At 34.1% G+C, this 21,642-nt stretch overlaps 1 protein-coding gene across 1 annotated transcript in view; it reads right to left on the reverse strand.

Moving 5' to 3' along the window:
- Positions 1-3,138: 3,138 nt before the first annotated feature.
- The window catches only part of LOC110095668 (pumilio homolog 1), a gene marked incomplete at its 3' end in the record, with an annotated part of 28,106 nt that continues 9,602 nt past the window's right edge, over positions 3,139-21,642 (reverse strand). The window contains 8 exon segments of the mRNA XM_028700386.1: positions 3,139-3,231; positions 3,233-3,277; positions 3,279-3,356; positions 7,909-8,016; positions 8,099-8,240; positions 8,459-8,494; positions 18,655-19,228; positions 19,689-20,121. Coding sequence (XP_028556219.1) covers positions 3,139-3,231; positions 3,233-3,277; positions 3,279-3,356; positions 7,909-8,016; positions 8,099-8,240; positions 8,459-8,494; positions 18,655-19,228; positions 19,689-20,121 — 1,509 coding nt within the window.

Consider the following 21,642-nt stretch of genomic DNA (forward strand, 5'->3'; position numbering starts at 1 on the left):
ATGCCTGAAGCAGTTTTCAAGGATGGATCGAACCGGCCTTAATAATTGGTTCATGGTTGAAACCAATTCGGACCCTGCCGATTTCGATCTCAGTTATTTAAAAACCTTGGTATAATGTAGTTAGTAGAGGAAAATGGGGATATGGGTGTGGAAAAAACAAATAGACACAAAAGAATCATTTAACCTTATACATGATACTATTTAATGGATTTGACTATTTTTATGAATGAGATGAATTATATAAAATATAGACGTGCAAAGCCTGAATTAATTCATATATTTTAACATTGGATCTTTAAAATGGCATTTATTCATCAAGTTCTTTATAGCTAAATTAATTGGATGAAATATTTAACGGATAAAAGATGTTAGTCAGATAAGGTTATTATTAGAGAACTAGACAAATGAAATTGCGAGTCGGTGGAAATGCCAACAAATTTCAATCACAGTTAGAATACATCAAGGATAAGCTTTAAGTGAACATATTTTTGCACCTTGGATGATTGGAAGTATCCATACTATAAAAAAAAAAAAATTCACCAAACTCGAGGCAAGGGCAACTTTAGTACTACTCGTTATCATCAATTGGATGGCAATATTTCTTTAACTGAGTAAAACTCTTGTAAGGACAACAATTATACGTCATCTTTTTGCTTATGTAATTTGAGCTAATATCCTATATGGCACCATACACATAACCCACTTCTCCTCTAGATCGATATAGAGAATTGCATTACATACTAGACTGAATTATTATAACTCTTATAGTCTCCTTAATTGGCTCATGATAAAAACAAGCTCAACATTTTCATTTAACAAAATGGATCAAAGATTTTCAACCTTATATAAATACTTATGTGTTTGAATTTATTCTTTGGGTACTAGCATCGCAAATCGGGTGATTCTCATCTTATTTATAGGTAATAGACAATATTATGTCCACCCACATTCGTCATTTTCTTCTTGGTTTTGGTATTTCAATGCAAATTCTTATGACTTCAAGTTTTTTGAAAGGCTTTCCTCAATTTCTTTTTCCACACTAGCATTTTATTCACATATTCAACATTATTATTTATAAGCCTTCGAATAGAATTATTAGAGATAATAGATATGAATTATGAAAGTTTGAGTCAATAATTAGAATAATGAATTAGGATTTCGAGACGATTTTATTGTGGTGAAAAAGACAAAAGGGATTATTTGAGTGAAGTCCCATTTAACTTTGCATTGTAGGCTGAACGATTTTCCCCAAAGCAAGACGTCAATGAACAAAGCTTAATTTGGACTTACGTGAAATGGGGCAATAATATTGAGATACCTTCTCTATCTATTTTATCACATAGCATTATTATCTCCAATATTACATTATTTTTTAGACCTTTGAAAATTAATATTTAGGGATAAAAAATGAGTAACATGAAGTTAGTCTCAGGAAAGAATTTATAGCCTGATAGGAGAGTTATTATTTCGTATGAAATGACAGTATGAAGGGATTGAAAGTTCGGCCTATAGTTAAACTTTGGTATTGTAGAGCTTCAACGAATCCCAAATAGCCCAACAAACACAAAAGCTTAATTTTGGAACTGCTTGAACTAGTATATATTGAGATAGTCCTATCCCCTTTGTGATCAAATCACCAGTAATGGCTTAGCAAATAGGTATATTATATAGGGCTCAGTTTTGGTCATACGGACGTATTCTTTGATAATTCAAAAAAAAAAGTTGTTCGGTTTTGGTGATGTAGGGATCGAGAAAACATCAAGAACTAGGATAAAAATTCATTTGTGAATGGTATTTCTTTCTTGGAGCAAATAGAAACATGAGCATGTTATCTTCTTCATTAAAAGTAGACATTTAGCATACTTCACATACACATCCTTCTCGTAGTAGGAATGAATAGGCTTTTTCCACCATTATTGTGTGGGAGAATAACCAAATAAAGGTTACAACATGTTAATCGCCCTCATAGATAAATTAGCTCTTCATGTATTCAACGGATGCGTAATGATTTATAAACAACTTTGACCAATAATTCTTGAGGACAAAAAGCTTCATTATGGTGTTTAAAATAAGAAGAAAAAATTAAAAATATAGTTAAGGGCAATTGTGTATCGTACTCGTTATATGCTAATCTTCAGATTATGAATATGAAAGGGGCACTCATCTTATTATTAGTGCTTTATTATTATTACTTCATCTTCATACCTTCTAAATGAAGCAATACTTCTTAAATACGGCAACAATTTACTTCACACACATATGGATTTAATAAATGCTAAAAAACCATTTATGATAAAAAACTTTACTTAAATTAAATTAACTTGACCAGACAATTATTGCACAATACACATGAATTGTATTAGATCTAGCATTTGTTAAGAAGGTAAAGGTAAACTAAATAAGACTTGTTATTAAGTATTAGACAACAACAACAGCATCAAACCTTTACCCAATACGTGGGGTCGGCTATATGAATTTTGAATGAACTTTTTTTTATTATATTTAAATGAGAATTTGACTCTTGATAAGATACAATGGAGAAAGAGGATTCATCTAGGCAACTCCAATTCGTGGATGAAGGCTTTATTTTGTTCTTAATGTTGTACACATATGCATCTGCCTAATGCCTCATAATTGGCAATAAACTACCTGGAACACAAGTTAAATCCTGATATTATAAAAGTGCAACATCAAATAGGTTCCTAGCATGAATTTAGCAAAGTAGGAAAAGTTATGAACAAAAAGAAGACCATGAATGTGTCATGTGACAAAGCCAAGAAAGAGATTACAACAACAAAGGCAAATCCTAAAATACTGAACAACATAGTTTTCCGTACTCGATCTTTTGCTAGGGTACAAATAGACTTGCAGGATCTCATTCATCATAATGCATTGTGTTTTTTGCATCGTCACAGTGCCCAGAATCCCTCTGTTAGTTGTCAAGGAATTCAGGTCATGATAGCATGAAAACAGATATGAGTTATTATTATTAATTATTATTATTATTATTATATTAGTTCATTATTGAACAGTTAAGAGTTGGCAACATAAAATATGAAAGAAAAAAAAGGTAAATGATACGTCATAAATAAAGTATAAAAGATAATCATTATAACATAAAAGAACTAAATTTAAAACCTGAATAACTCTGCAACCATATGGATGAGTAGAAAGTGCCACAACTTGTCCATAACAGGCGGATATGATAAACTTAATGCTTTCTTGAGGAACGCATCTCAATGCACTTCTGTATTACATGGTTCCCGTTCTGATCACGGCATCATTTCCATGACTGAACCATCAAGTTCAGGCGCAACTGTGTCTGTCTGTTTCACACATCAAACCACTTCCAACGCCTGCAAGAGGTTAAAACTTGGAAAATAATCCCACAATAAAATGGATAAGAACCTACAAATGGAACATTCATAACCACGAAAACGTACTTTAAATTAAATCCTCAACATCAGCGAGAGAGAACTTGAAAACAACTGTCATCAATATTGTTCTGAAGGTTATCTACTTGATATTTCTGTTTATATTTATGTCGCAAAACTAAGTCATTTCGGAAATTATCTAGGTTCCTCAAATTATTTAATATGGGATGGAAGACGAAGTCATTATCCCACTGTCAAGAACATCTGGTTACCATTCTCCATAAAGCGATTCTTGGGCTCACATCATGCAACTATGGATGCTAAATTATGAATGAAAGTTCTCTTTTCTAGGATTTTAATCCGTGATTAAGTTTAAGACATGAAAACTATGAAGCACATAGACTTATAAGGGTTGTACTGCCATCCCCAGCACTTAGTTGGGCAACTGGTCAGTTCAAACTCTGTTTCGAACATGTCATATAGTATATTTCAATTTTGTTCTTTTAAACAAAAATCTGGCAGCTTTGTGAACAATGTCTTAGATACTTCTGAGCTTTAAGTATCGGACGAATTACACAAACTATGTTCCTCAATTATGTCCTAGCAATGGAATTCAATACAAGACTAAATACTGACATAACTAATTGCATATTCAAATACAGGGAAAAGAGTCCCTTTACAACCTAAATGAAGTCCTATATACTATTAGAAGGTTTGTATAGGCTTCCAAAGGAAAGTAAGTTTTTATTATAATAAGCAGCATGTAATTGGGACCATATGCTTTTGCTCATCAGCATTCCCACACCGCTTTCACTTTAACTATAATAACATGAAAATACAAAGTATTAAATAAATAAATAAATTTTGAATTCTTGTTTGAACTGCAGCACAGTGGCGCGATGCCTTTGAGCGCCGAGGCGCTTGGTTTCGGAGCACAGTGGCACTCAGAATGGACGCAACAACATTAAAGCCTCTGTTCTACGATGATTTTGAATTCGACATGCAACGCTGCTTCGTTATATGATGGTGTTGCGGCGCGACCCATTAAAATTTGTTTTTATATATTTCTCTCCACTCATCGTCCCTCATTTTCACTCACCGCCAGCTTGCCTGAGAAGGAAATGGGAGAAGAGGGAGAGGGAATGAGAGAGAAAAGGGAAAAGCTGATTTTGACTGTCATATCACCTTACCGTTTTTACAGAAACTATTCAGATTGAGGAAGGTGACTTAAATCCTATCTCTGTTTTCAAAGTTTTTGATTTTGACTGTTGGATTTTTCCTCAAAGTTGACTTTACTGTATTTTCTCTGATTTTATTGAGCTTTCACAGTGTAAATTTTTATATGTTATCATATTGGATATTCTTGGCATTTTGACTATAATATTTCTAAAATTCACCGGGTAGAATGAAAGATATTATCTTTTGTATCAATTTTCCTAAATAGAATTTGATAGTTTATTGTATGCATATCGCTAAAATAGACATTGGAAATGAATATTGATATGTGATTGAGTAATTGTTCGTTGTTATTACAACAACAACATCAAGCCTTTGTTCCACCACGTGGGGTCGGCTACATGAATCCTTTTTCGTCATTGTGTCCTGTTAAAAGTCAAATTCTCATTTAAATCTAATAAAAAAAGATCATTTCTAATATTTTCTAGTCAAGTCTTTTTAGGTCTATCTCTACCTTTCTTAACAAAATTTAAATCTAATACCTCAACTTTCCTAACCGAGTCATCGAAAGGCGCCTCTGTTTAATGTGCAAAACCATCTAAGGCGACTCTCTATAATCTTATCTTCTGTTGGAGCTACTCCAACCTTTTCACATATATGCTCATTTCGTATCCTATCCCTAAGGGTAAAGCCACTCAGCGACCTAAGCATCCTCATCTCTGTAACACTTAACTTAGTACTGTGCTTCTCTTTTAATGGCCAACATTCGGCACCATAAGGCATATTTTTAAGGCCTCCGTTGGTTGTTATTGTTGTTATAAAATATTGTGATAATAATGTGTGAAGACAAGTAAAAGCTAGTTTCACTGGCATTGGTTGGAGATTGATTGACCTATACATGATGATGGGTCAATTGGCTTTCCTTTAAATAATGTGATTTTTTTGTTATCCTCTATTAATGCACGATATTCATTGCTTAGGAGTTATAAAAAGCTATTAATGTGCCGACGAGCAAGGAGTGAACTCTGTTTATTGTGCCAACGATTATTAACAACTAACTTATTACTGAAAAAACACAGCTTTGTTAGGACTCTTTACTTGTTTAGTATGATTATTGAAATGCATGTTACTGATTCATTATCATTGTACTACTTTATTATTAATGTTACTACACCGATTTATTATCAATGTATGAATTTATTGTTATTTTTACTGTCATCGACGACACTGTTACTGAATCACTAATTTATGATCCATTGTCACCAATTATGGGGTATACTGACCTTGTGATTATGGTTTTGAGGATCTTCATCGAGGTTTTGATTTTAGTGATTTATATCATTTCCTTATTAAATAGTACCACAACGATGACTATTTTATTGATTTGACACTTGTACCGATTTACTTATTTATACACTGTACTGCTTTATTTATTAGCTTTTGTACCTTACTGTTTTACTGTCTGCAGACTTTATTGATATCACATGTGAGTTTTACTATTTATGCACTGATTTATGATCATTAAAACCTATTGTTATAAATTGACTAATGGCATGCATACTAGTTTTTTATCATGCTTTGAGTTCAATTATAGACATTTTAACTCATTATCTATTGTTTAAATTATTTCAGTTCAAGGCAGCGATCATGAGTGTGAGATTGATTGGGATTCACCAGGTTTATTGTTATTTTGTTTTTCTATTTTGTAATTATTATTAAAGACCAGAAAGATATGTTGTAATTGTAATTTTTTAGTGTTGTATATGATTTTGGGAGCAATGATAATAGATATACATATATATTAATGTTTTAAATTCTAGAATTAATTCCGTTGATAATTATTGATAAAAGAAATTAAATAGCTCGAATTTTTTGATTATAAAAGATAAAAAGAATGATTCTTCTAAATTTTGGGGCTTAACATTAACATATATGAAAGTTAATGAACAAAAATCAAATTTAAAAAAAAACATCATGGCAAAGAGATCAATTACAATGGAAAACAAAAGTACCATGATTTTAGCAATATATAATATTGAAATCACATACAAAATGTTGGAGCTTTAGACATTCATAAAGAAAGATGAACATATATATTCTCAAGTGAATAGTGCACTATGGTGCAAAGATTGCATTGAGACATAGCAAATGACGTATAAAAGATGGCACACACTAATTAAAAATTGTAGTAAATCATGAATAATTTATAATAATTCAACAATCAATCTAAGAGAAAATAATATCTTAAATTAAAAAAAAAAAAAAGACACACAATGCCATGAATGTTTAACATATGTGAAGGTTGAAAAATACAATCAGATTGACAACAAAAAACATGGAAAGGAAATCAATTAGGATGGTAAATAAACTATAATTGATTTTGGCACTAGTTAATATTAAAATAAATACAAAAGATTGTAGCTAAAGCATTCATAAAAAAGATGACCAAAAATATTCCCAAGGGAATAGTTATGCTGAAATCATAAGGAATAGTTTGCTTACAAGTCAAATATTCAAATTCAAAACTAAAAATAGCTACCTCAAAATCAACATCATCATAAAATAGAATAACCTCACTTTTGTCATTACCATCATCTCCAACACCATCTTCTTCGCTACCCGCATATTCTTTAACTAAAATAGCCTCATCATGATCACATCTCCCAAACTTAGCAAAAAAAAAAAACATGCACTGCTGGCGCCTTATGCAATGTGCTATACTAAACTTAAATTCAAATAATACACATTAGTTTGAGAGTTTGTGCCATGCAATAGTAATATTGCAAAAGTGCGCCTCACTATACTATGAGCATGCTGATAGAAATGTATGGTCTAAAATTAAGAAAATGTCACAGTTAAAAGTAAATAAGCAAGAATACTAGAGGCATGTCAGGTAAAATACCAACTAGTTCTTCTTTCCACTAATGAAAAAACATTAAAATAACTTTAAATCTATAAAAGTCTCAGTTATGCTGCTTCATCTCTCCAACTAGTTCTTATTTACACAGTTTTGTAAGCCAAGCAGTTCCCAGAATCAAGAGAATGCCACAAGAACAGGTAAATCAGATCCAGCAGCTGATGCATTCGCTAATTAAGAAACATCATATAGCTAACCAAGAAATGCACCCAAAAGAACTCAGGATTGCGACATATAGGCAAAGATATTAAAAATCTGAAACAAGCCGCACTTAAGCTTAACAATTTCAAATACTTCAGTTCAAATATTAAAGGAAGAACTATACAAACTATTGCATTCCTTTACACAAATAAGCATAATAAAACAACTAAAAGTTGTTCATAAGCTACATGAATTCTTAACAGGTCACATGTAGTAGAAGAGAAATGCTTTTGCGCAAACCTTCTGAATTACTCTGCATCCATACATTTGCAGACTGAGAGGCAAAACATGACCCAAAAGTCTACTGGCAAGCTGATTTCTCTGGCTCTCCGTACCATGTTCGAAAAACTGGAAATCCATATACAAGCAAATTTCAGAATTTCTTAATATGTATCATGATTCGGTAACATGTCAAAAAGAATTTGCATACTTTTTGTATGACATAATTTCCAAATACGTCTGTCATCAAGGCACGTGCATGAGGAAGGATCTCTGGAAATATTTTGTTTTTTTCTTCAACTGTGGCTATTTCTAGTTTTTGCTGAATAAAACGGCTTCCATATTGATCAGCACTGCATGAAGCATAGAAAGAATAAGTCAAAAACATCTGACATCACTTCCAGATTAATATTATAAGAAAATGATTGTTAGGCCTATAGCAAAGCGAGGGACAACTACTATTAAGTATAGCTAAGCAACATAAATCTAATCATTTTGAACCCTTCAAATGCACAAGAACAACTAAATAGAGATATGATTTATATAAAAGTTGGGTTCCTTAACAACTTACCCGATGACAAAATTTTTAAGCACACAGCATGAATCCCTAGAGGCCAACAGAAAGATGAAGTTCAATTTAGATCAATTTAATGGAGTTTTAAAACAATTCAACTGAGTTCCCAAGCACCCAAGTAAGTCGAGCTGTAGTGAGAAACATAACAAAGCCTTTTGAATGTTGTAGGTGTGCCCTCATTTGGTCACAATAATTTTAAAAAAATATGAATATTCTCAAAATTATTATGGGAAAATGTATCACATCATTTTAGATAATGATAGCTATTATATGTACAAAAGATCTACTACAGAAGTGATTTCTATAGATAGCAAAGAAAAAGATCTTCATATGATTTTCCATGTTCATAAAAAAGCATATAATCTTGATGCGGACATCGGCACGAAGATCTGGCGCATCTATCACAGGAGGCGTCGTAAATCGATGACTCTAATTTAAATTGTTATTTAAGATTTATTTTATAAATTTTAGCTATTATTTTATATTTTAGGTTAGTTTATTTGAGTGTTATGGCCCAAGGGGTATTTTTGTAATTTTCTATTTTCTCATGTTATGGCCTATAAATAAGGGCCTTAAGCTATTGTAATGGATGGTTGATGGATATGAAAATTTTGTGTTCCACACTTTGTTCTTGGGAGAGAATGAGAGTGAGATTCCTATGGGAAGGAATCAAAGTTGTCACCAGCCGCAGGATGGGTTCGGGCTCATGAGTTGAAGTCCCTTGGATAAGGGCAACGCATCACCCGTCAGCCTTCGGAAGAGTCTAAGGCTCGCAGTTTCTATCATTTTTATTTTCTATCTTTCGTTTCTATCTTTGTTTTTCCTTGGTTACTTCTTGTTGCATCATCCTCTACCTCCGTCCACCATCGTCGTCCCCATTTCCACCAAAAGCCGCCGGCCACCTTACCTGAAGATCCACCACAAACCGCCGACCATGGCTCCCTAGCCGCCCGCCTCATCCTTTCCCCTCTCTCCTTGGTTTTCCTAATTAGGAGGGCATGATATTAGGAATTAATTTGAAATTCAAATTTCTTTCCTAATTTAGCTCACCTATTTTTGAAAAGTGCTCAATTGAAATCATAAACCCATGACAAATTTTGGATTTCAAATTTCAAATTTGAAAATTTTCCTAATTGGGTTTGATCCACATTTGGAAGGTTTTAACTCTCCAATTAAAAATTCAAATTTGAATGAGGAGTTAAGTGCCCCTCAATTTCCTCCCTTTAATTAAGGAATTAATCTCAGCTTTAAATCTGAAATTTAATTTCAGATTTAAGGATTAATTCACTTAAGTAATTGGGGTCCACTTATTTGAAATCAAACCCCTCTCCCTTCCTCTCTCCTAGGCCGACCCCTCTTCCTCATTCCTTTGTTTAATTAAGAGTCAATTAATGCTCCTAATTAACTCCTTCATTAACTCAAAGCTCTTTGGAAAGAATCTCAAAATCTGAGATTTTGTGTTTGACCAAAAATTCCAACCAGTAAAATCCCATTTAATTGTTTTCCTAAACTCTAAGTCCTTTTGGGAATAATGTCAATGCCCGTAACTCCTCTAGGCTGAATTTCTCATTCATATCTCTTTCTTAGGCATTATTTCAGCTTTTGGAAACAAAATAGCTGAATAAAAAAAAAAAATCTGAACCGTAAGGAATTAAATCCCGGTTACCTGGTTTTCTCTCTTACCCGACCACCTATCCCACTCAAATTCCCCCTCTCCCAATTCAATATCTTGCTGGAATGAAAGCTTTATTTCTCCTTCCAATCCCCCTTGCTCCTAAGCCTAGAATCTTGAGATTTCTCTCAGATTTTGGCTCCACTCCTCTCAGGTTTTGAATAAGAAACCTGAAGAAAAATTTTAGATTTCCTGAAGTGTTTTTTTTTTTTAGATTTTTGGAGAGATCCTCTCGCTAGCAAAGCCGTCCTACCTGTTCTACATCAAATCTAGGACAAAAAATTCATCAATTATGCATAAAGAGGTTTTATGTGTGCATCAAAGATATACTTGAATAATTAAATATTTACATGACAAAATCAAAAATTAAAAAAAAAACTAAAATAACTACAAAGAGACAAAAAACCTCCCATTCACAATATGATTACAACAAGGATCATTCTAATTCTTTTTGTACATACTCTATAAATGCTTACAAAAAATAATTTAAGTGATATATCATGGTGCAAGTTATTGCATATGGCATAATTTGAAAAGGAAATATCTCAACTGAAATAATTGAGAAGTCGAACAATGTAGGACAATTTATGTGAAAAAAGTGCAAAAGAATACTAAATACGAATCAAATGTTTTATATATAATTTTAGTAAGCATGAAATTGATAATTATTAGTCAATATCGCTAATAATCAACTAATACATAAGGGTTAGAAGTTTAAGTATGATAGATATATTATACAAAAGAATGGATATCCATGTGAGAATATATTAATAAAGTTGAAGTTGGGTGATAAAATGAAGAAAATCTCTGAAGTACTATGCAATAAGAGAACATTATAGATGCTTAAGAGTAGAAGTATTATTGAGATTTGGAGGTGAATTTTATAACACAACAGTTAGAAAAATCATTATTGTCGTATATGAGGGTTGAGCATCAATTCACTAACATTGAAGCCGAGTATGGCCAAAATGAAGATGTTAGGATGGATTAGTAATAAAATTAGGAGGAACTGATCAAAATAAAATAGTTAAAAATAGAATAAAGTGAATTGAGCATAAGCAACCAAAAGAAGAAAATGCATCACTAAGTGGGTGCATAAAATTATTTTGAAGGTTATAATAAGAAAAAAGAGGCTACACCTAAGGTACATAGCAAAATGTTCTGCAAACATAGTTTAGCAAAATAAAAGTTAACTCCATGCAATAAAATGAAAAGAAATAAAAATTTCAGAAAGTTAACCAAGCCCAACTCAGAACAAGTCAAAATGAGTTAAGTAAAATTTTGAACAAGTTTCAAGCGATTAAACTTTAATTATTTTTTTAATAACCCTATGACAAAACGAGAAAGAAGAAAAGATTATTAAGGAAAAGTAATGTGCTTTCAAAGAATGACAAAAAAAGAGAGTATAAGAGTTTCCAATAAAATAAAGAAGCTAAAAGTGATGTAGAACTATATATGATTTAAATGAATGTAATAAGAATTTGCACGCTTTCAAGTAAGAGCAATAAGAATTAAAACGTTAGCCACTTAACCAAAATAGAAAAAAAAAAGAGGTGCTTCCGCTTAGGCCAAATCACATGCTAATAGTTAAGATCACCAAAATAATTAGAATTTCAACATAAGCAAATTTAGGGGATTTTCAATAACATCCCTAGATTAACAATGAGAATAGGTGCACAGAAAATTATAACTCATTCCCTAGGTTTACTAAGCTTTGGCAGATAGATTTGCACAATTCCTTGTGCCTAATTCACAACCTATACGAGAAGAAGATTAGAGTGGAAATTTAAGAGGAAGAGTTCACCCTCATCGAGGCCCGGCGGTGATTTGCCATTGAACGGTGGAAAGTTGCTCTTCGATGGCTTCGGACAGGATGAAGATGATACGCTCCAAGTACTCTTCAGCGCAATTGTCTACTTCTGGATTGACGTAGAAGAAAGGAGACCGGAGGATGTCAACGAAGCCTTGCTCGTTGTAGACGAAGCTGGAGTCAAGATCAGGATCGGCCATGCATCGATTTCGTAGTGCTGAAGTGTTGTAGATGACGTCCTTTGCGATCCTTAGGGATTCCCCTTGAGAGAAAGAAGTTTCTCTCAAGAATCCAAATGGAAGAAAGGGTGAGAGGGTTGCTGGCCAAAGGAAGGGGTTTGGGGGAGAATTCGGTTCAAATTTTTGGGGAGGGGGGATGGAGGGAAATAAGAAATTATTTCTCTAATTAATCCTTTAATTTGGAAAGGATTTAAGGGTGATTTGGAAAGAGGGAGGGGGCGGGTAAGAGAGAGGGAGAAACTTTGAATTCTTTCCAAAGAGAGAAGTTTTGAAGTTTGGAAAGTATTCAAGTGGGGCAAGGAGGAGGCCGGCAGCATAGGGAGAGGGCTTGGGGAAAAAAGCAAGGGTTTTATTACTTAATGGGGATTCTCAAATCAAGGAATAGGATTTAATTCCAATCTAATTCAAATTTAATTTGGATTTGATTTTAGAAACTTTCCTAAAATAGGATTCTATTTTAAGAAATGTTTCAAAATTCAAATTTGATTTGAATAATTGAAATTGAAAAGCTTTCCGAAAAGAGACCAAGTAAGAAAGGAAAGTAATGATGAGGAATTTGAAAATTTGGAGGCAAGGGGAAAGGGAGAGGCCGACGGCTAGGCTAGGGTTCGGATTAGGGTTAGGAGGAGGTGTAGGAATTAAGTGGATCAACCAACCAAGGGGTGAACCACCTTGGATGGCCGGCAGCTAGGTGGAGAGGGCAGAGGTCTTGGCCGATGGTGGAGCTTTGCCCTGGAGTGGTGGCCGGCGGTTGTGGTATTTGGATGGGTCGTGGGGTGGAGGGGACGGGAGGGAGAAAGAGGAAGAAATAAGAAGAAACTAGCCACGAACTCAAACTTTTCCAATGTTGGTGGGTGATCTGCTTCCCTCTCCTAGGGATCTCTCTCCAACTTGAATGCTAATAATAATAACCCCATCTATTTCACCATCACTCTGAACAATAGACCCAAGAAATCTAAAATGTGTACTCTTATTAATGACTTGATTGCCCAAAGTCACAATCCCCCACTAGAGCTATTATTACTAAAATTACACTCCATATATTTAGTTTTAGGTCTACTCAAACGAAAGCCTTTAGACTCTATGGTTGACCTCCATAATTCAAGTTTACCTTCAACTCCCTCTCTAGGCTTATCAACAAGAAAAATAAAATCAGCAAAAAGCATACACCAGTGTACAACCTCTTGCAAATGTCTAATGAGAACACCCATGACTAAAGCAAAAAGATATGGACTTAAGGCTGGCCCTTGATGTAAACCAGCTGAAATAGGAAAATACTTGGTCAAACCTCCTTGTGTTTGAACACAAGTAACAGCTCCCGCATACATATCCTTAATGACTTTAATATAAGCATTATTAACCACTTTCTTTTTTAGAACTCTCAATAGCACTTCTCTTGGAACTTTATCATATAATTTCTCTAAATCAATAAATATCATATGTAGATCCTCCTTATTCTCTCTATACTTCCCCATCAAACCTTTCAATAAATATATAGCTTCCATAGTAGACCTACCTGGCATGAATCCAAATTGATTTTGAAAAATATTAATATCACATCGCAACTTATGCTCCATAACTCTCCCATAGTTTTAAAGTATGACACATTAACTTAATTTCTCTATAATTCACACAATCTTGTGCATCATCTTTATTCTTAAAATTAGAATTAACACACTCATTCTTTACTCATCTGGCATCTTTTTAGTCTTCAAAATAATATTAAAAAGTTTAATAAGCCGATAAATTCCTATTTCCACACCTCTATTGGAATATCTCTAAAGAAATTATTAAAAAGAGAATGGTAAGAAAAAAAGGTTATTTTTAAAGAACACTATATGTAAAATCATGCAATATATCATGAAGACATCAAGAAAAAGAAAAGTTGAGATAACTCTAAAGAATACACATAAAAATAAAACTTTAAGACAATATTTGTTATACATTAAGGTTTAAAGAGTTGAAGAGCTATTAGGGTAATTTGACTTATAAATCATTTTAATAAAATTTTGAAATCGCGAAGTATGCCAAATCATTAGGAAAAACAATCATATCATATCAAAGATCTAGATTGATTTAATGATGAGAAGATTCATAGTGAGAAAAATTTTGGAGTTAAGCAAAATAGCAAAAGAATATTTAAAGGATCTTCATATGATCTTTATAAATCTTGAAAAAGTGTATCATTGATTGTCATGATAATAATTTGGTATGCATAGCATAGGGTTCATTTTAATACCCTAAATGCATACTATGAATCCCAAAAAATTGCCAAATGATACACCAATGGGTGAAAGTGCATTTAAGTAGATTCATTTTAAAATTAATTTTATTAATTCTTACAAATTAATTTTTACAAATACAATATTAAAATCATTTACGCACTCTTAGCAGTTCTAGAAGCATTAATTTAGTTATGGAGTGACTATAGAGTTCCCACTAGCTAGAGGATTATGTGAGAGATCAATATGAAATTTGATACTTTTTTTGTCAACTGGAGATGCTTACATTTCATAGCGAGTAGCATAGTGTATTTTATTTTCATAGAGAAAATGATCAAAATAGTCACTCAAATTTTTGTGAGGGATCAAAATGATCCTCAACTCTTATGAGATACCACTTTGGTCCCTCAACTCCTTAAAACGGAACCTATATATTCCTCACGTTAACTTTTAATGACAAATTTGCATCTGTTTAAAGCACCAAGGGGTATAATTCGAAAAAAAAGTATAAAATTTTCATTATATGCGTTTGAACCCTTCCGTGGCGTCGAAGCCCCTGCCAAATACGAGTCCCATGTCTCACAGTGAAGCGAGCGTCAACAGTAGCTTCAATGCAGTGGAGTGAGCATCCACAACAGCTTCAACCCAGCATTCCCACATGCATGTCGAACGCAGTTTGAAGTCTCGCACACTCGTCAACTACCACTCCCGCAGCCCTAGCGACCGTCCAAAGCCCTAGCGAGTCATCGATCGAGCGCTTAGCTTAAATCAAGTCAAACACCATATCCCACAATCTAGAGAGCTCCATTCGTTCAGGATCATTGATTGCAACACTTTTGGTAACTTCTCAGGTGTGGTACATAGTCGTTTCACAGTTATTGTTATACTATTTCATGGCTTTGTTGGTTTCGACTTCATTAGATTTTGATTATTCCTTTTCACCATATAAATTTTGCTATGGATTCTTCGTTGTTCACCACACTTATCTCATCCACTACTCCGAAGCAAAGAGTCGCATAGTCGAATATTACAGAACAAAGAGGGAGAGGTATACTTTTTTTAACTTTATTTTGTGGATTTTATTTTTTTTTTCCTTAGCATTTAATAACTTCCAAAAATTTTACAATAGGAATAAATCCTAGAATGAAATAATACCTACTAAGTGGCTTGAAGATTCTAATTTCTCACACCTATTTGGTGGATTAAATGAGTATAATATTATCAGTAATGTAGAGGTTGAGAAGGGTGATGGTGACCCTAATGAAGATAGTGTCGATAGCGATGATGTTGATGATGACGACGATGTCAATATTTTCCTTGAGTGTACAAAAACTCAATTTAAAGGAAAACAAATCATTCAAAGTATTGAAGAAAATTCTCATAAAATTTTTAAGGGGGTAAAGTGTGATAGTGATTGTGTTAACTCAGGTGATGATGCTAGTTTGCATGATAATTATGAAGATAAAACTAGGAAATGGCCAGCTTTCAATCTAAGAATAAATTGTGTTAACTCAGGTGTGATAGTGATTGAGGGACCATTTTGATCATTTTCTCTATTTTCATATGATATCATTCTATTAGTTGATATCACTATCGAAAAAAGTAAGAAGTTAAACAACTGAGGAAATTTTTAATAGAAAAAAAGGCATAGGATTAACAGAGTAAAATTTGGGTACATGATATAAAATTCTAGTAGATGTGAAGTTGATAATTACCAGTTAACATGGTGAGAATATCAAGCAACACTTAGGTGTCATAAGCTTAATATAAAATATATATTATAGTAGTATACAAATAATAGTGATAAAAAAATATAAATTTTATACCTAAATTTGGGCGGTAAAATAGAGATATGACTCAAAAGAACTATACATGAGAGAATATTATGTATTCTTACAAGAAAACTCTATAACACTAAATTTGATCAATTTTTATTAGTGATATAACTAAAAAAGATAAATTGAAATAATATAGTGAGAAACCGACAGATTGTTTGGAAATGAACAAACATGGGTGTGAAATACATCAACAAGAAGGATAGATAAAATTAATATGAAAGTTTTACGAAAAAACAAGGGTAGAGCCAAGTGCATGGCCGAAAGACATGCAAAAAAGATTTTAACAAAATAAAAATCCTCATACAACACTTTGAAAGGAATGGATGATGAGGACTCATATAATCAACTGATCCCAAATGCTTAGGATTAGGGCAAAATGATGATGATTACTACTCACTATAGCATAATATTCTCATGCATTCAAGCAGGAGACATAAGCTCCAAATATAAACTTTAACGCCCAAGTTTCTGATGTGAAACATAATTGCATAGATGAATTGCTTAAAGGAAATTTGCACGCTTAATATTCCAAAGGGAAAGACAAATACGGAGATCCGGCGTAGTCACTTTGGTGTTGGGGAAGAAGTGGGCAGCAACACAAGGTTTGGGAACCTCCTGGACAGCAATCGGAGACCCCTCTGGACAGCAAGACAGCCGTAGGATATCTGCTAGGATGGCTGGACAGCAACTAAAGATGTTTGGATGGTCACTAGGAAAGCCTGGCCAGCAATTTTGACCTTGAACAACTTTGGACAGCAGCCTTTGAGGTTAGAAACGCCTTGGACAGCACTTGAGGGACTTCTGGTCAGCAAACAGGAGCAGATCTGGCAGCACTATGGCTGGTCGGAGTTTCCAGGACAGCAGTTTCTTAGTGGAAAATTGCTGGACAGCAATTTAGAGCAGGTCTTAGGAGCTAGGTTTTGAATTTTGAATCCCCAAATAACGTAGAAAGGGGGGGAATTCATTCCTTAATGAGGGGTTGATTGAAGCAATTAGTGGGAGGTGATTTAATGAAGTAAGAGAGAGAAGGGGGGGGGTGCTAAGTCTAATTAGATGTGGGGTGGAATCAAGGAAAAGAAAAAAATGAAATTAATTTCAGCTTTAAGGGAAATTGGTGGGAAAAATATTTGATTTGAAATTCAAATATCAAGTGGGGATGGGGGGAAATTAAATTGAAATTGCAATTAATCCCATAATAGGGCCGGCGGTTTGGGGAGGGATTAAGGGGAATTAAAGAGGAGCCATTAATGTAATATGAAAGAGAGAAGCCCAAGGAAGGGGGCAGGCCACATGTCTTGGAAAGAGAGGTTTGGATTTTAATTAGATGGGGCCCACATACTAATCAAAGCTTTTAAGAAAAAAAAATCTGAATTAAATTTCAGATTTTCTTTGAAGGGGAAGTTTCCTAATCTAAGGGCAATTAATTGGAATTTATTTGAATTGAAATTCAATTAAGAGGATTGCCTAAAATCATGGAGTTATTTTAGGAAAGTCTTCAATGTTGCTTGGAAAATTTGAATTTCAAAAGCGAAATCCCAAGGAGGGAGGCCGGCGGCTAAAGAGGTGGGGAAGGGAAGATGGGGAGGAAGGCCGGCAGTGGGTGGTCGGCAGATGGGGCCAGCGGCATGGACGACCCAATGGTGGGCAGCGGCAAGGGGCTTATGGGGAGGGGGAAGATCAATTCAAGGGAAAAAGAATAGAAATTTGAAGAGCTAGGGATTTACTCACCTCAAGTACTTCCACCCCAAATCTCACAAAGAAATCTTGGGAAAACTTAGAACTCACAAAGAGATCCTCCTCCTCAAGAACTCACAAAGAGATCTTGGAAATCTCGTAACTCACAAAGAGATCCTTCTCCTCTCATGAACTCACTAAGAGATCAAACAAGTAGAATAAACTTTCATTAACAATTCATCATTCCATTACACAAGAAAGTGCCTCTATATATAGGCCTAAGAAACTAAAACAAGACACATATGCCCTATGGCTTACATAGGACGACCCTCTTAAGTGAGGGTAAAAATGGAAAATTTATAATAAAAAAATAAAAATTATAAATAAAATATAAGATAACGTGGGACGATGACAGCCGTCGATCTTCAGCTCCTTGGATAGACATGAACGGTTGGATGTCCGCATCAGTTTCATAACATCTTAGTAGTGCTTCATTTTGAAGCACATATAAGGGAGTTATGGAGTGAGCGTGCAAGTATAAAATACAAGAATAATTAGACAAAAGGTTGTGAATGATCCAATGATCAACAAAGTATGGTAGAAACAAATTTACTAGGTAGAGAAAGTTAAGAAAATTCAGCAGATGAAAATAATTCTAGTATTAACCAAGACAAAGGAGTCTTAAATATACAAGATGTTCATAATATTTGGGATGTGTTGAAAAATTTTCCAAAATACCTGAACTCAACTACATGATCTACTATGTCTGAAAGTTCAAATGATCTGGTTTTGTTGTTTTTGAATTCTGCCAGTAAAGATGATGTAAATTCTTCTTCCTCCATGATACCATTCTCACGGTCCCATGATCCTTTGGATGCCCCAATTGCGCTTCGCAGCATGGTGGGGAAGCGTGATAATCGACCACTCTGCCTTAAATGATTTCCAGGGCCCATAGAAGAAAGAAAAGCACCAGACACGGGAGTTAAGGGATACGGCATACCAACTCCCAAGGCAGCAGGTCCATATAAGCCATTATTCAGACCAACTTTGCTTAACCCACCATACTGCAATTTCTGCTGCTCAAGAATTTTTTCAATATATGCTTTTTGATACCCAAGTAAGTCTACGTCAGAAGTACCAAAAAAACCCTTTCCAACAGAAGGATCATTAAGGTTTCCAGAAATTGGAGCTGGACTAGAAGTGCTCTGTAAATATGGCACATATGATGGGTCCACAAGTTCTCCCAGGAATTCAGATCCTGGTCGAGTGCCAGGCCTGCCTACAGATTCTGAGCAACAAGCCAAAGCACCACCTATACAAGTAAACCATTCATTAGCAACTAAACCATAATTAGTGGAGCAAAACATTAGCATAAATTTTTAAGATTACGCAAGAGGCGCCTGCATCAAGCTGATCGTTCAAATTTGATGTTTGTCCATGGTCTATAAAATAAACATTTGGGTTTTTTTTTTTGGGTTTTTTTTGGTAAAAGTTAAATTTTCAGTATCATTTTAGTTAAAAGTTAAATTTTCAGCAATAAACACTATATCCTGCAAAATTTCATATCCCTACTGCAGCTACTTTCTTAGAAACGTTATTAATAGATAAACATGTAAGCAAATTAATTTCTTCATCTGAAGCAAATGGAGATATATTATCTTAAAGAATGCTAGCATTCTTGGGAAAATCATTAAATTCTAATCTGGTGATAGGAAAACCACTTAAGGAATTAGTTTCGGTCTGAAGTTGACATGGCACAAGATTTTGTCTACCTCTATTTTTTGAGAGACTTAGACTGGCCAAAGCAGCTTCCATATCACCATAATCAGTCACCTCAGAAGAGATTCTGCCAAAACCGCTGGATAACATTTTTGTATCAGCATCAAACACACTACTACCTACAGAAGGGAGGCAAGGGTTTGATGACCTCCCATTAAGTTGAGGACCAGGAGTTCTACTTCTAGTTAGAGAAGGATCGACAGCAGATGCAAATGACCGAGACAATGAAGAGCCCAGGCTTTGAACCCTAACAAGGCCAGGTGGTGTTCGTCTGGAACAAAAGTTGTCTACAGAATCAATGTCATTACAAAGCTGAGTCTGTTGAACATCAGGGAGCACAAACGAGCTAGAAGCATTTTCAAACGTGTTTTGACTGAATGGGCGTGGAATATGACAAGGAACCGTGGCAGAAAGATTGAAATCATCCTGCAAACACACCATTTATCCATCAGAAAACCACTGCAACTTAGCACAAAAACTTGATGAATATGGTCTGAGGCTTCGTTTGGGGCGGTATTCTTACTGCTTCTTAATGCAGCTTTCTAGTAAAAAATTATTTTTTTTCTACTAGAAAGTTGTTTTAAGAAGCAGCAAGAAAGCTGTCCCAAAAGAAGCCTTAATCTATCAATTGTAACAAAGATCTCGAAATGTCAGCTGCATGAGAAGCTGCAAATAGTTGCTCTAATGGCATTGCAGGGGTAGACAAGTCATTGGAAAGCACAATATTAACATTCAATATTCCATTTAAAGAAAGCAAATTAGCACGTTCCGGAGAAATAGACATAACTTCAATGAACAAATAAACCGGAATATGGAAAAAAAGCAAAGGTGCTCTACCAACAATGCTCAATTAGTGTTCTTTGGTTGTGAGGTAAGTAATTGGAAGTGCTTGAAACTCAATTCAGGAAGCGAGTTTAGGCAAATTGAATTAAATTGATTTCCTATTTTCAAAACACATCTTAAAAAATGTGAGGTGCGTTTCACTTTTAAAGGGCTTGGAACTCACTTTCAGTTTTGCACTTTTGACATTAAATAACCATAGAATCATATAAAATGGAACAAAGGTCTGAATGTAACGTTCACTTATAATAATAATGATAACAGCAATAATAATAATATCAATATTAATAATAAACTTCAAATGGTGACAGGTAAAAATGAAATTCACCACAATCCAAACAAACACAATAATTGATTTCATAAAACGTGAGTTTCGGAAAAATAAACAAATGTCATCGAAACTCACCTCCAAAACTCAACTCTAATCACTTCCCAAAGAGGCCCCCCTTAAACTAGAAAGTGTAGAAATATTAATTAAAATTTTTAATTGACTTAATGCCTTGCGCAAAAAAATTGATTGCCATCCTTTACCCTAAACCCTAAACATGCAATGGGATCCTCCTAGGTTCACAAGTTGTTAGATGTAGGGCATAATTTTTGCAAACAGTTTGATTACAAAGTCAACAAAAAATATTCCTAAATTCTTTAAAATGGTTTAAAAGAGATTGTCTTAAAGTAGTTGTTTACATTTGGAGTCAAAAATAATTACCTAAAAATCAAATTCAAACTTAAGCTAATTCATACATACCATCTAATGATGCTTATTAGAAGGAGATGAGGGCATGGTTTAATGGTACCTCACAGCTACGTATTGTGGAAGAAAGCAAGAACAATTTTCACTTATGTTCCGAGAGGATAGTGAAAAGTTGATGCAACCAAAAACAAACGAGAAGCCTACTAGGTATGCAAATAATCGCTCCCTTTTCAAATAACTTAACCAAACATAATAATAATATAAACATGACAAAACACACATTAAAAGGACGCAACAAAGCTTCTAATAACAAAGAAATATACAAATAGAAGGGGTACCATGGAGAGACGAACAGGATTAGAAGTTCGAGATAAAGTTTAAGAGGAGAAAGGGAAAGAAGCTAGCTCGCAAGC

Source organism: Dendrobium catenatum, unplaced genomic scaffold (assembly GCF_001605985.2).
Source record: "Dendrobium catenatum unplaced genomic scaffold, ASM160598v2 fragScaff_scaffold_1504, whole genome shotgun sequence".
NCBI lineage: Eukaryota > Viridiplantae > Streptophyta > Magnoliopsida > Asparagales > Orchidaceae > Dendrobium > Dendrobium catenatum.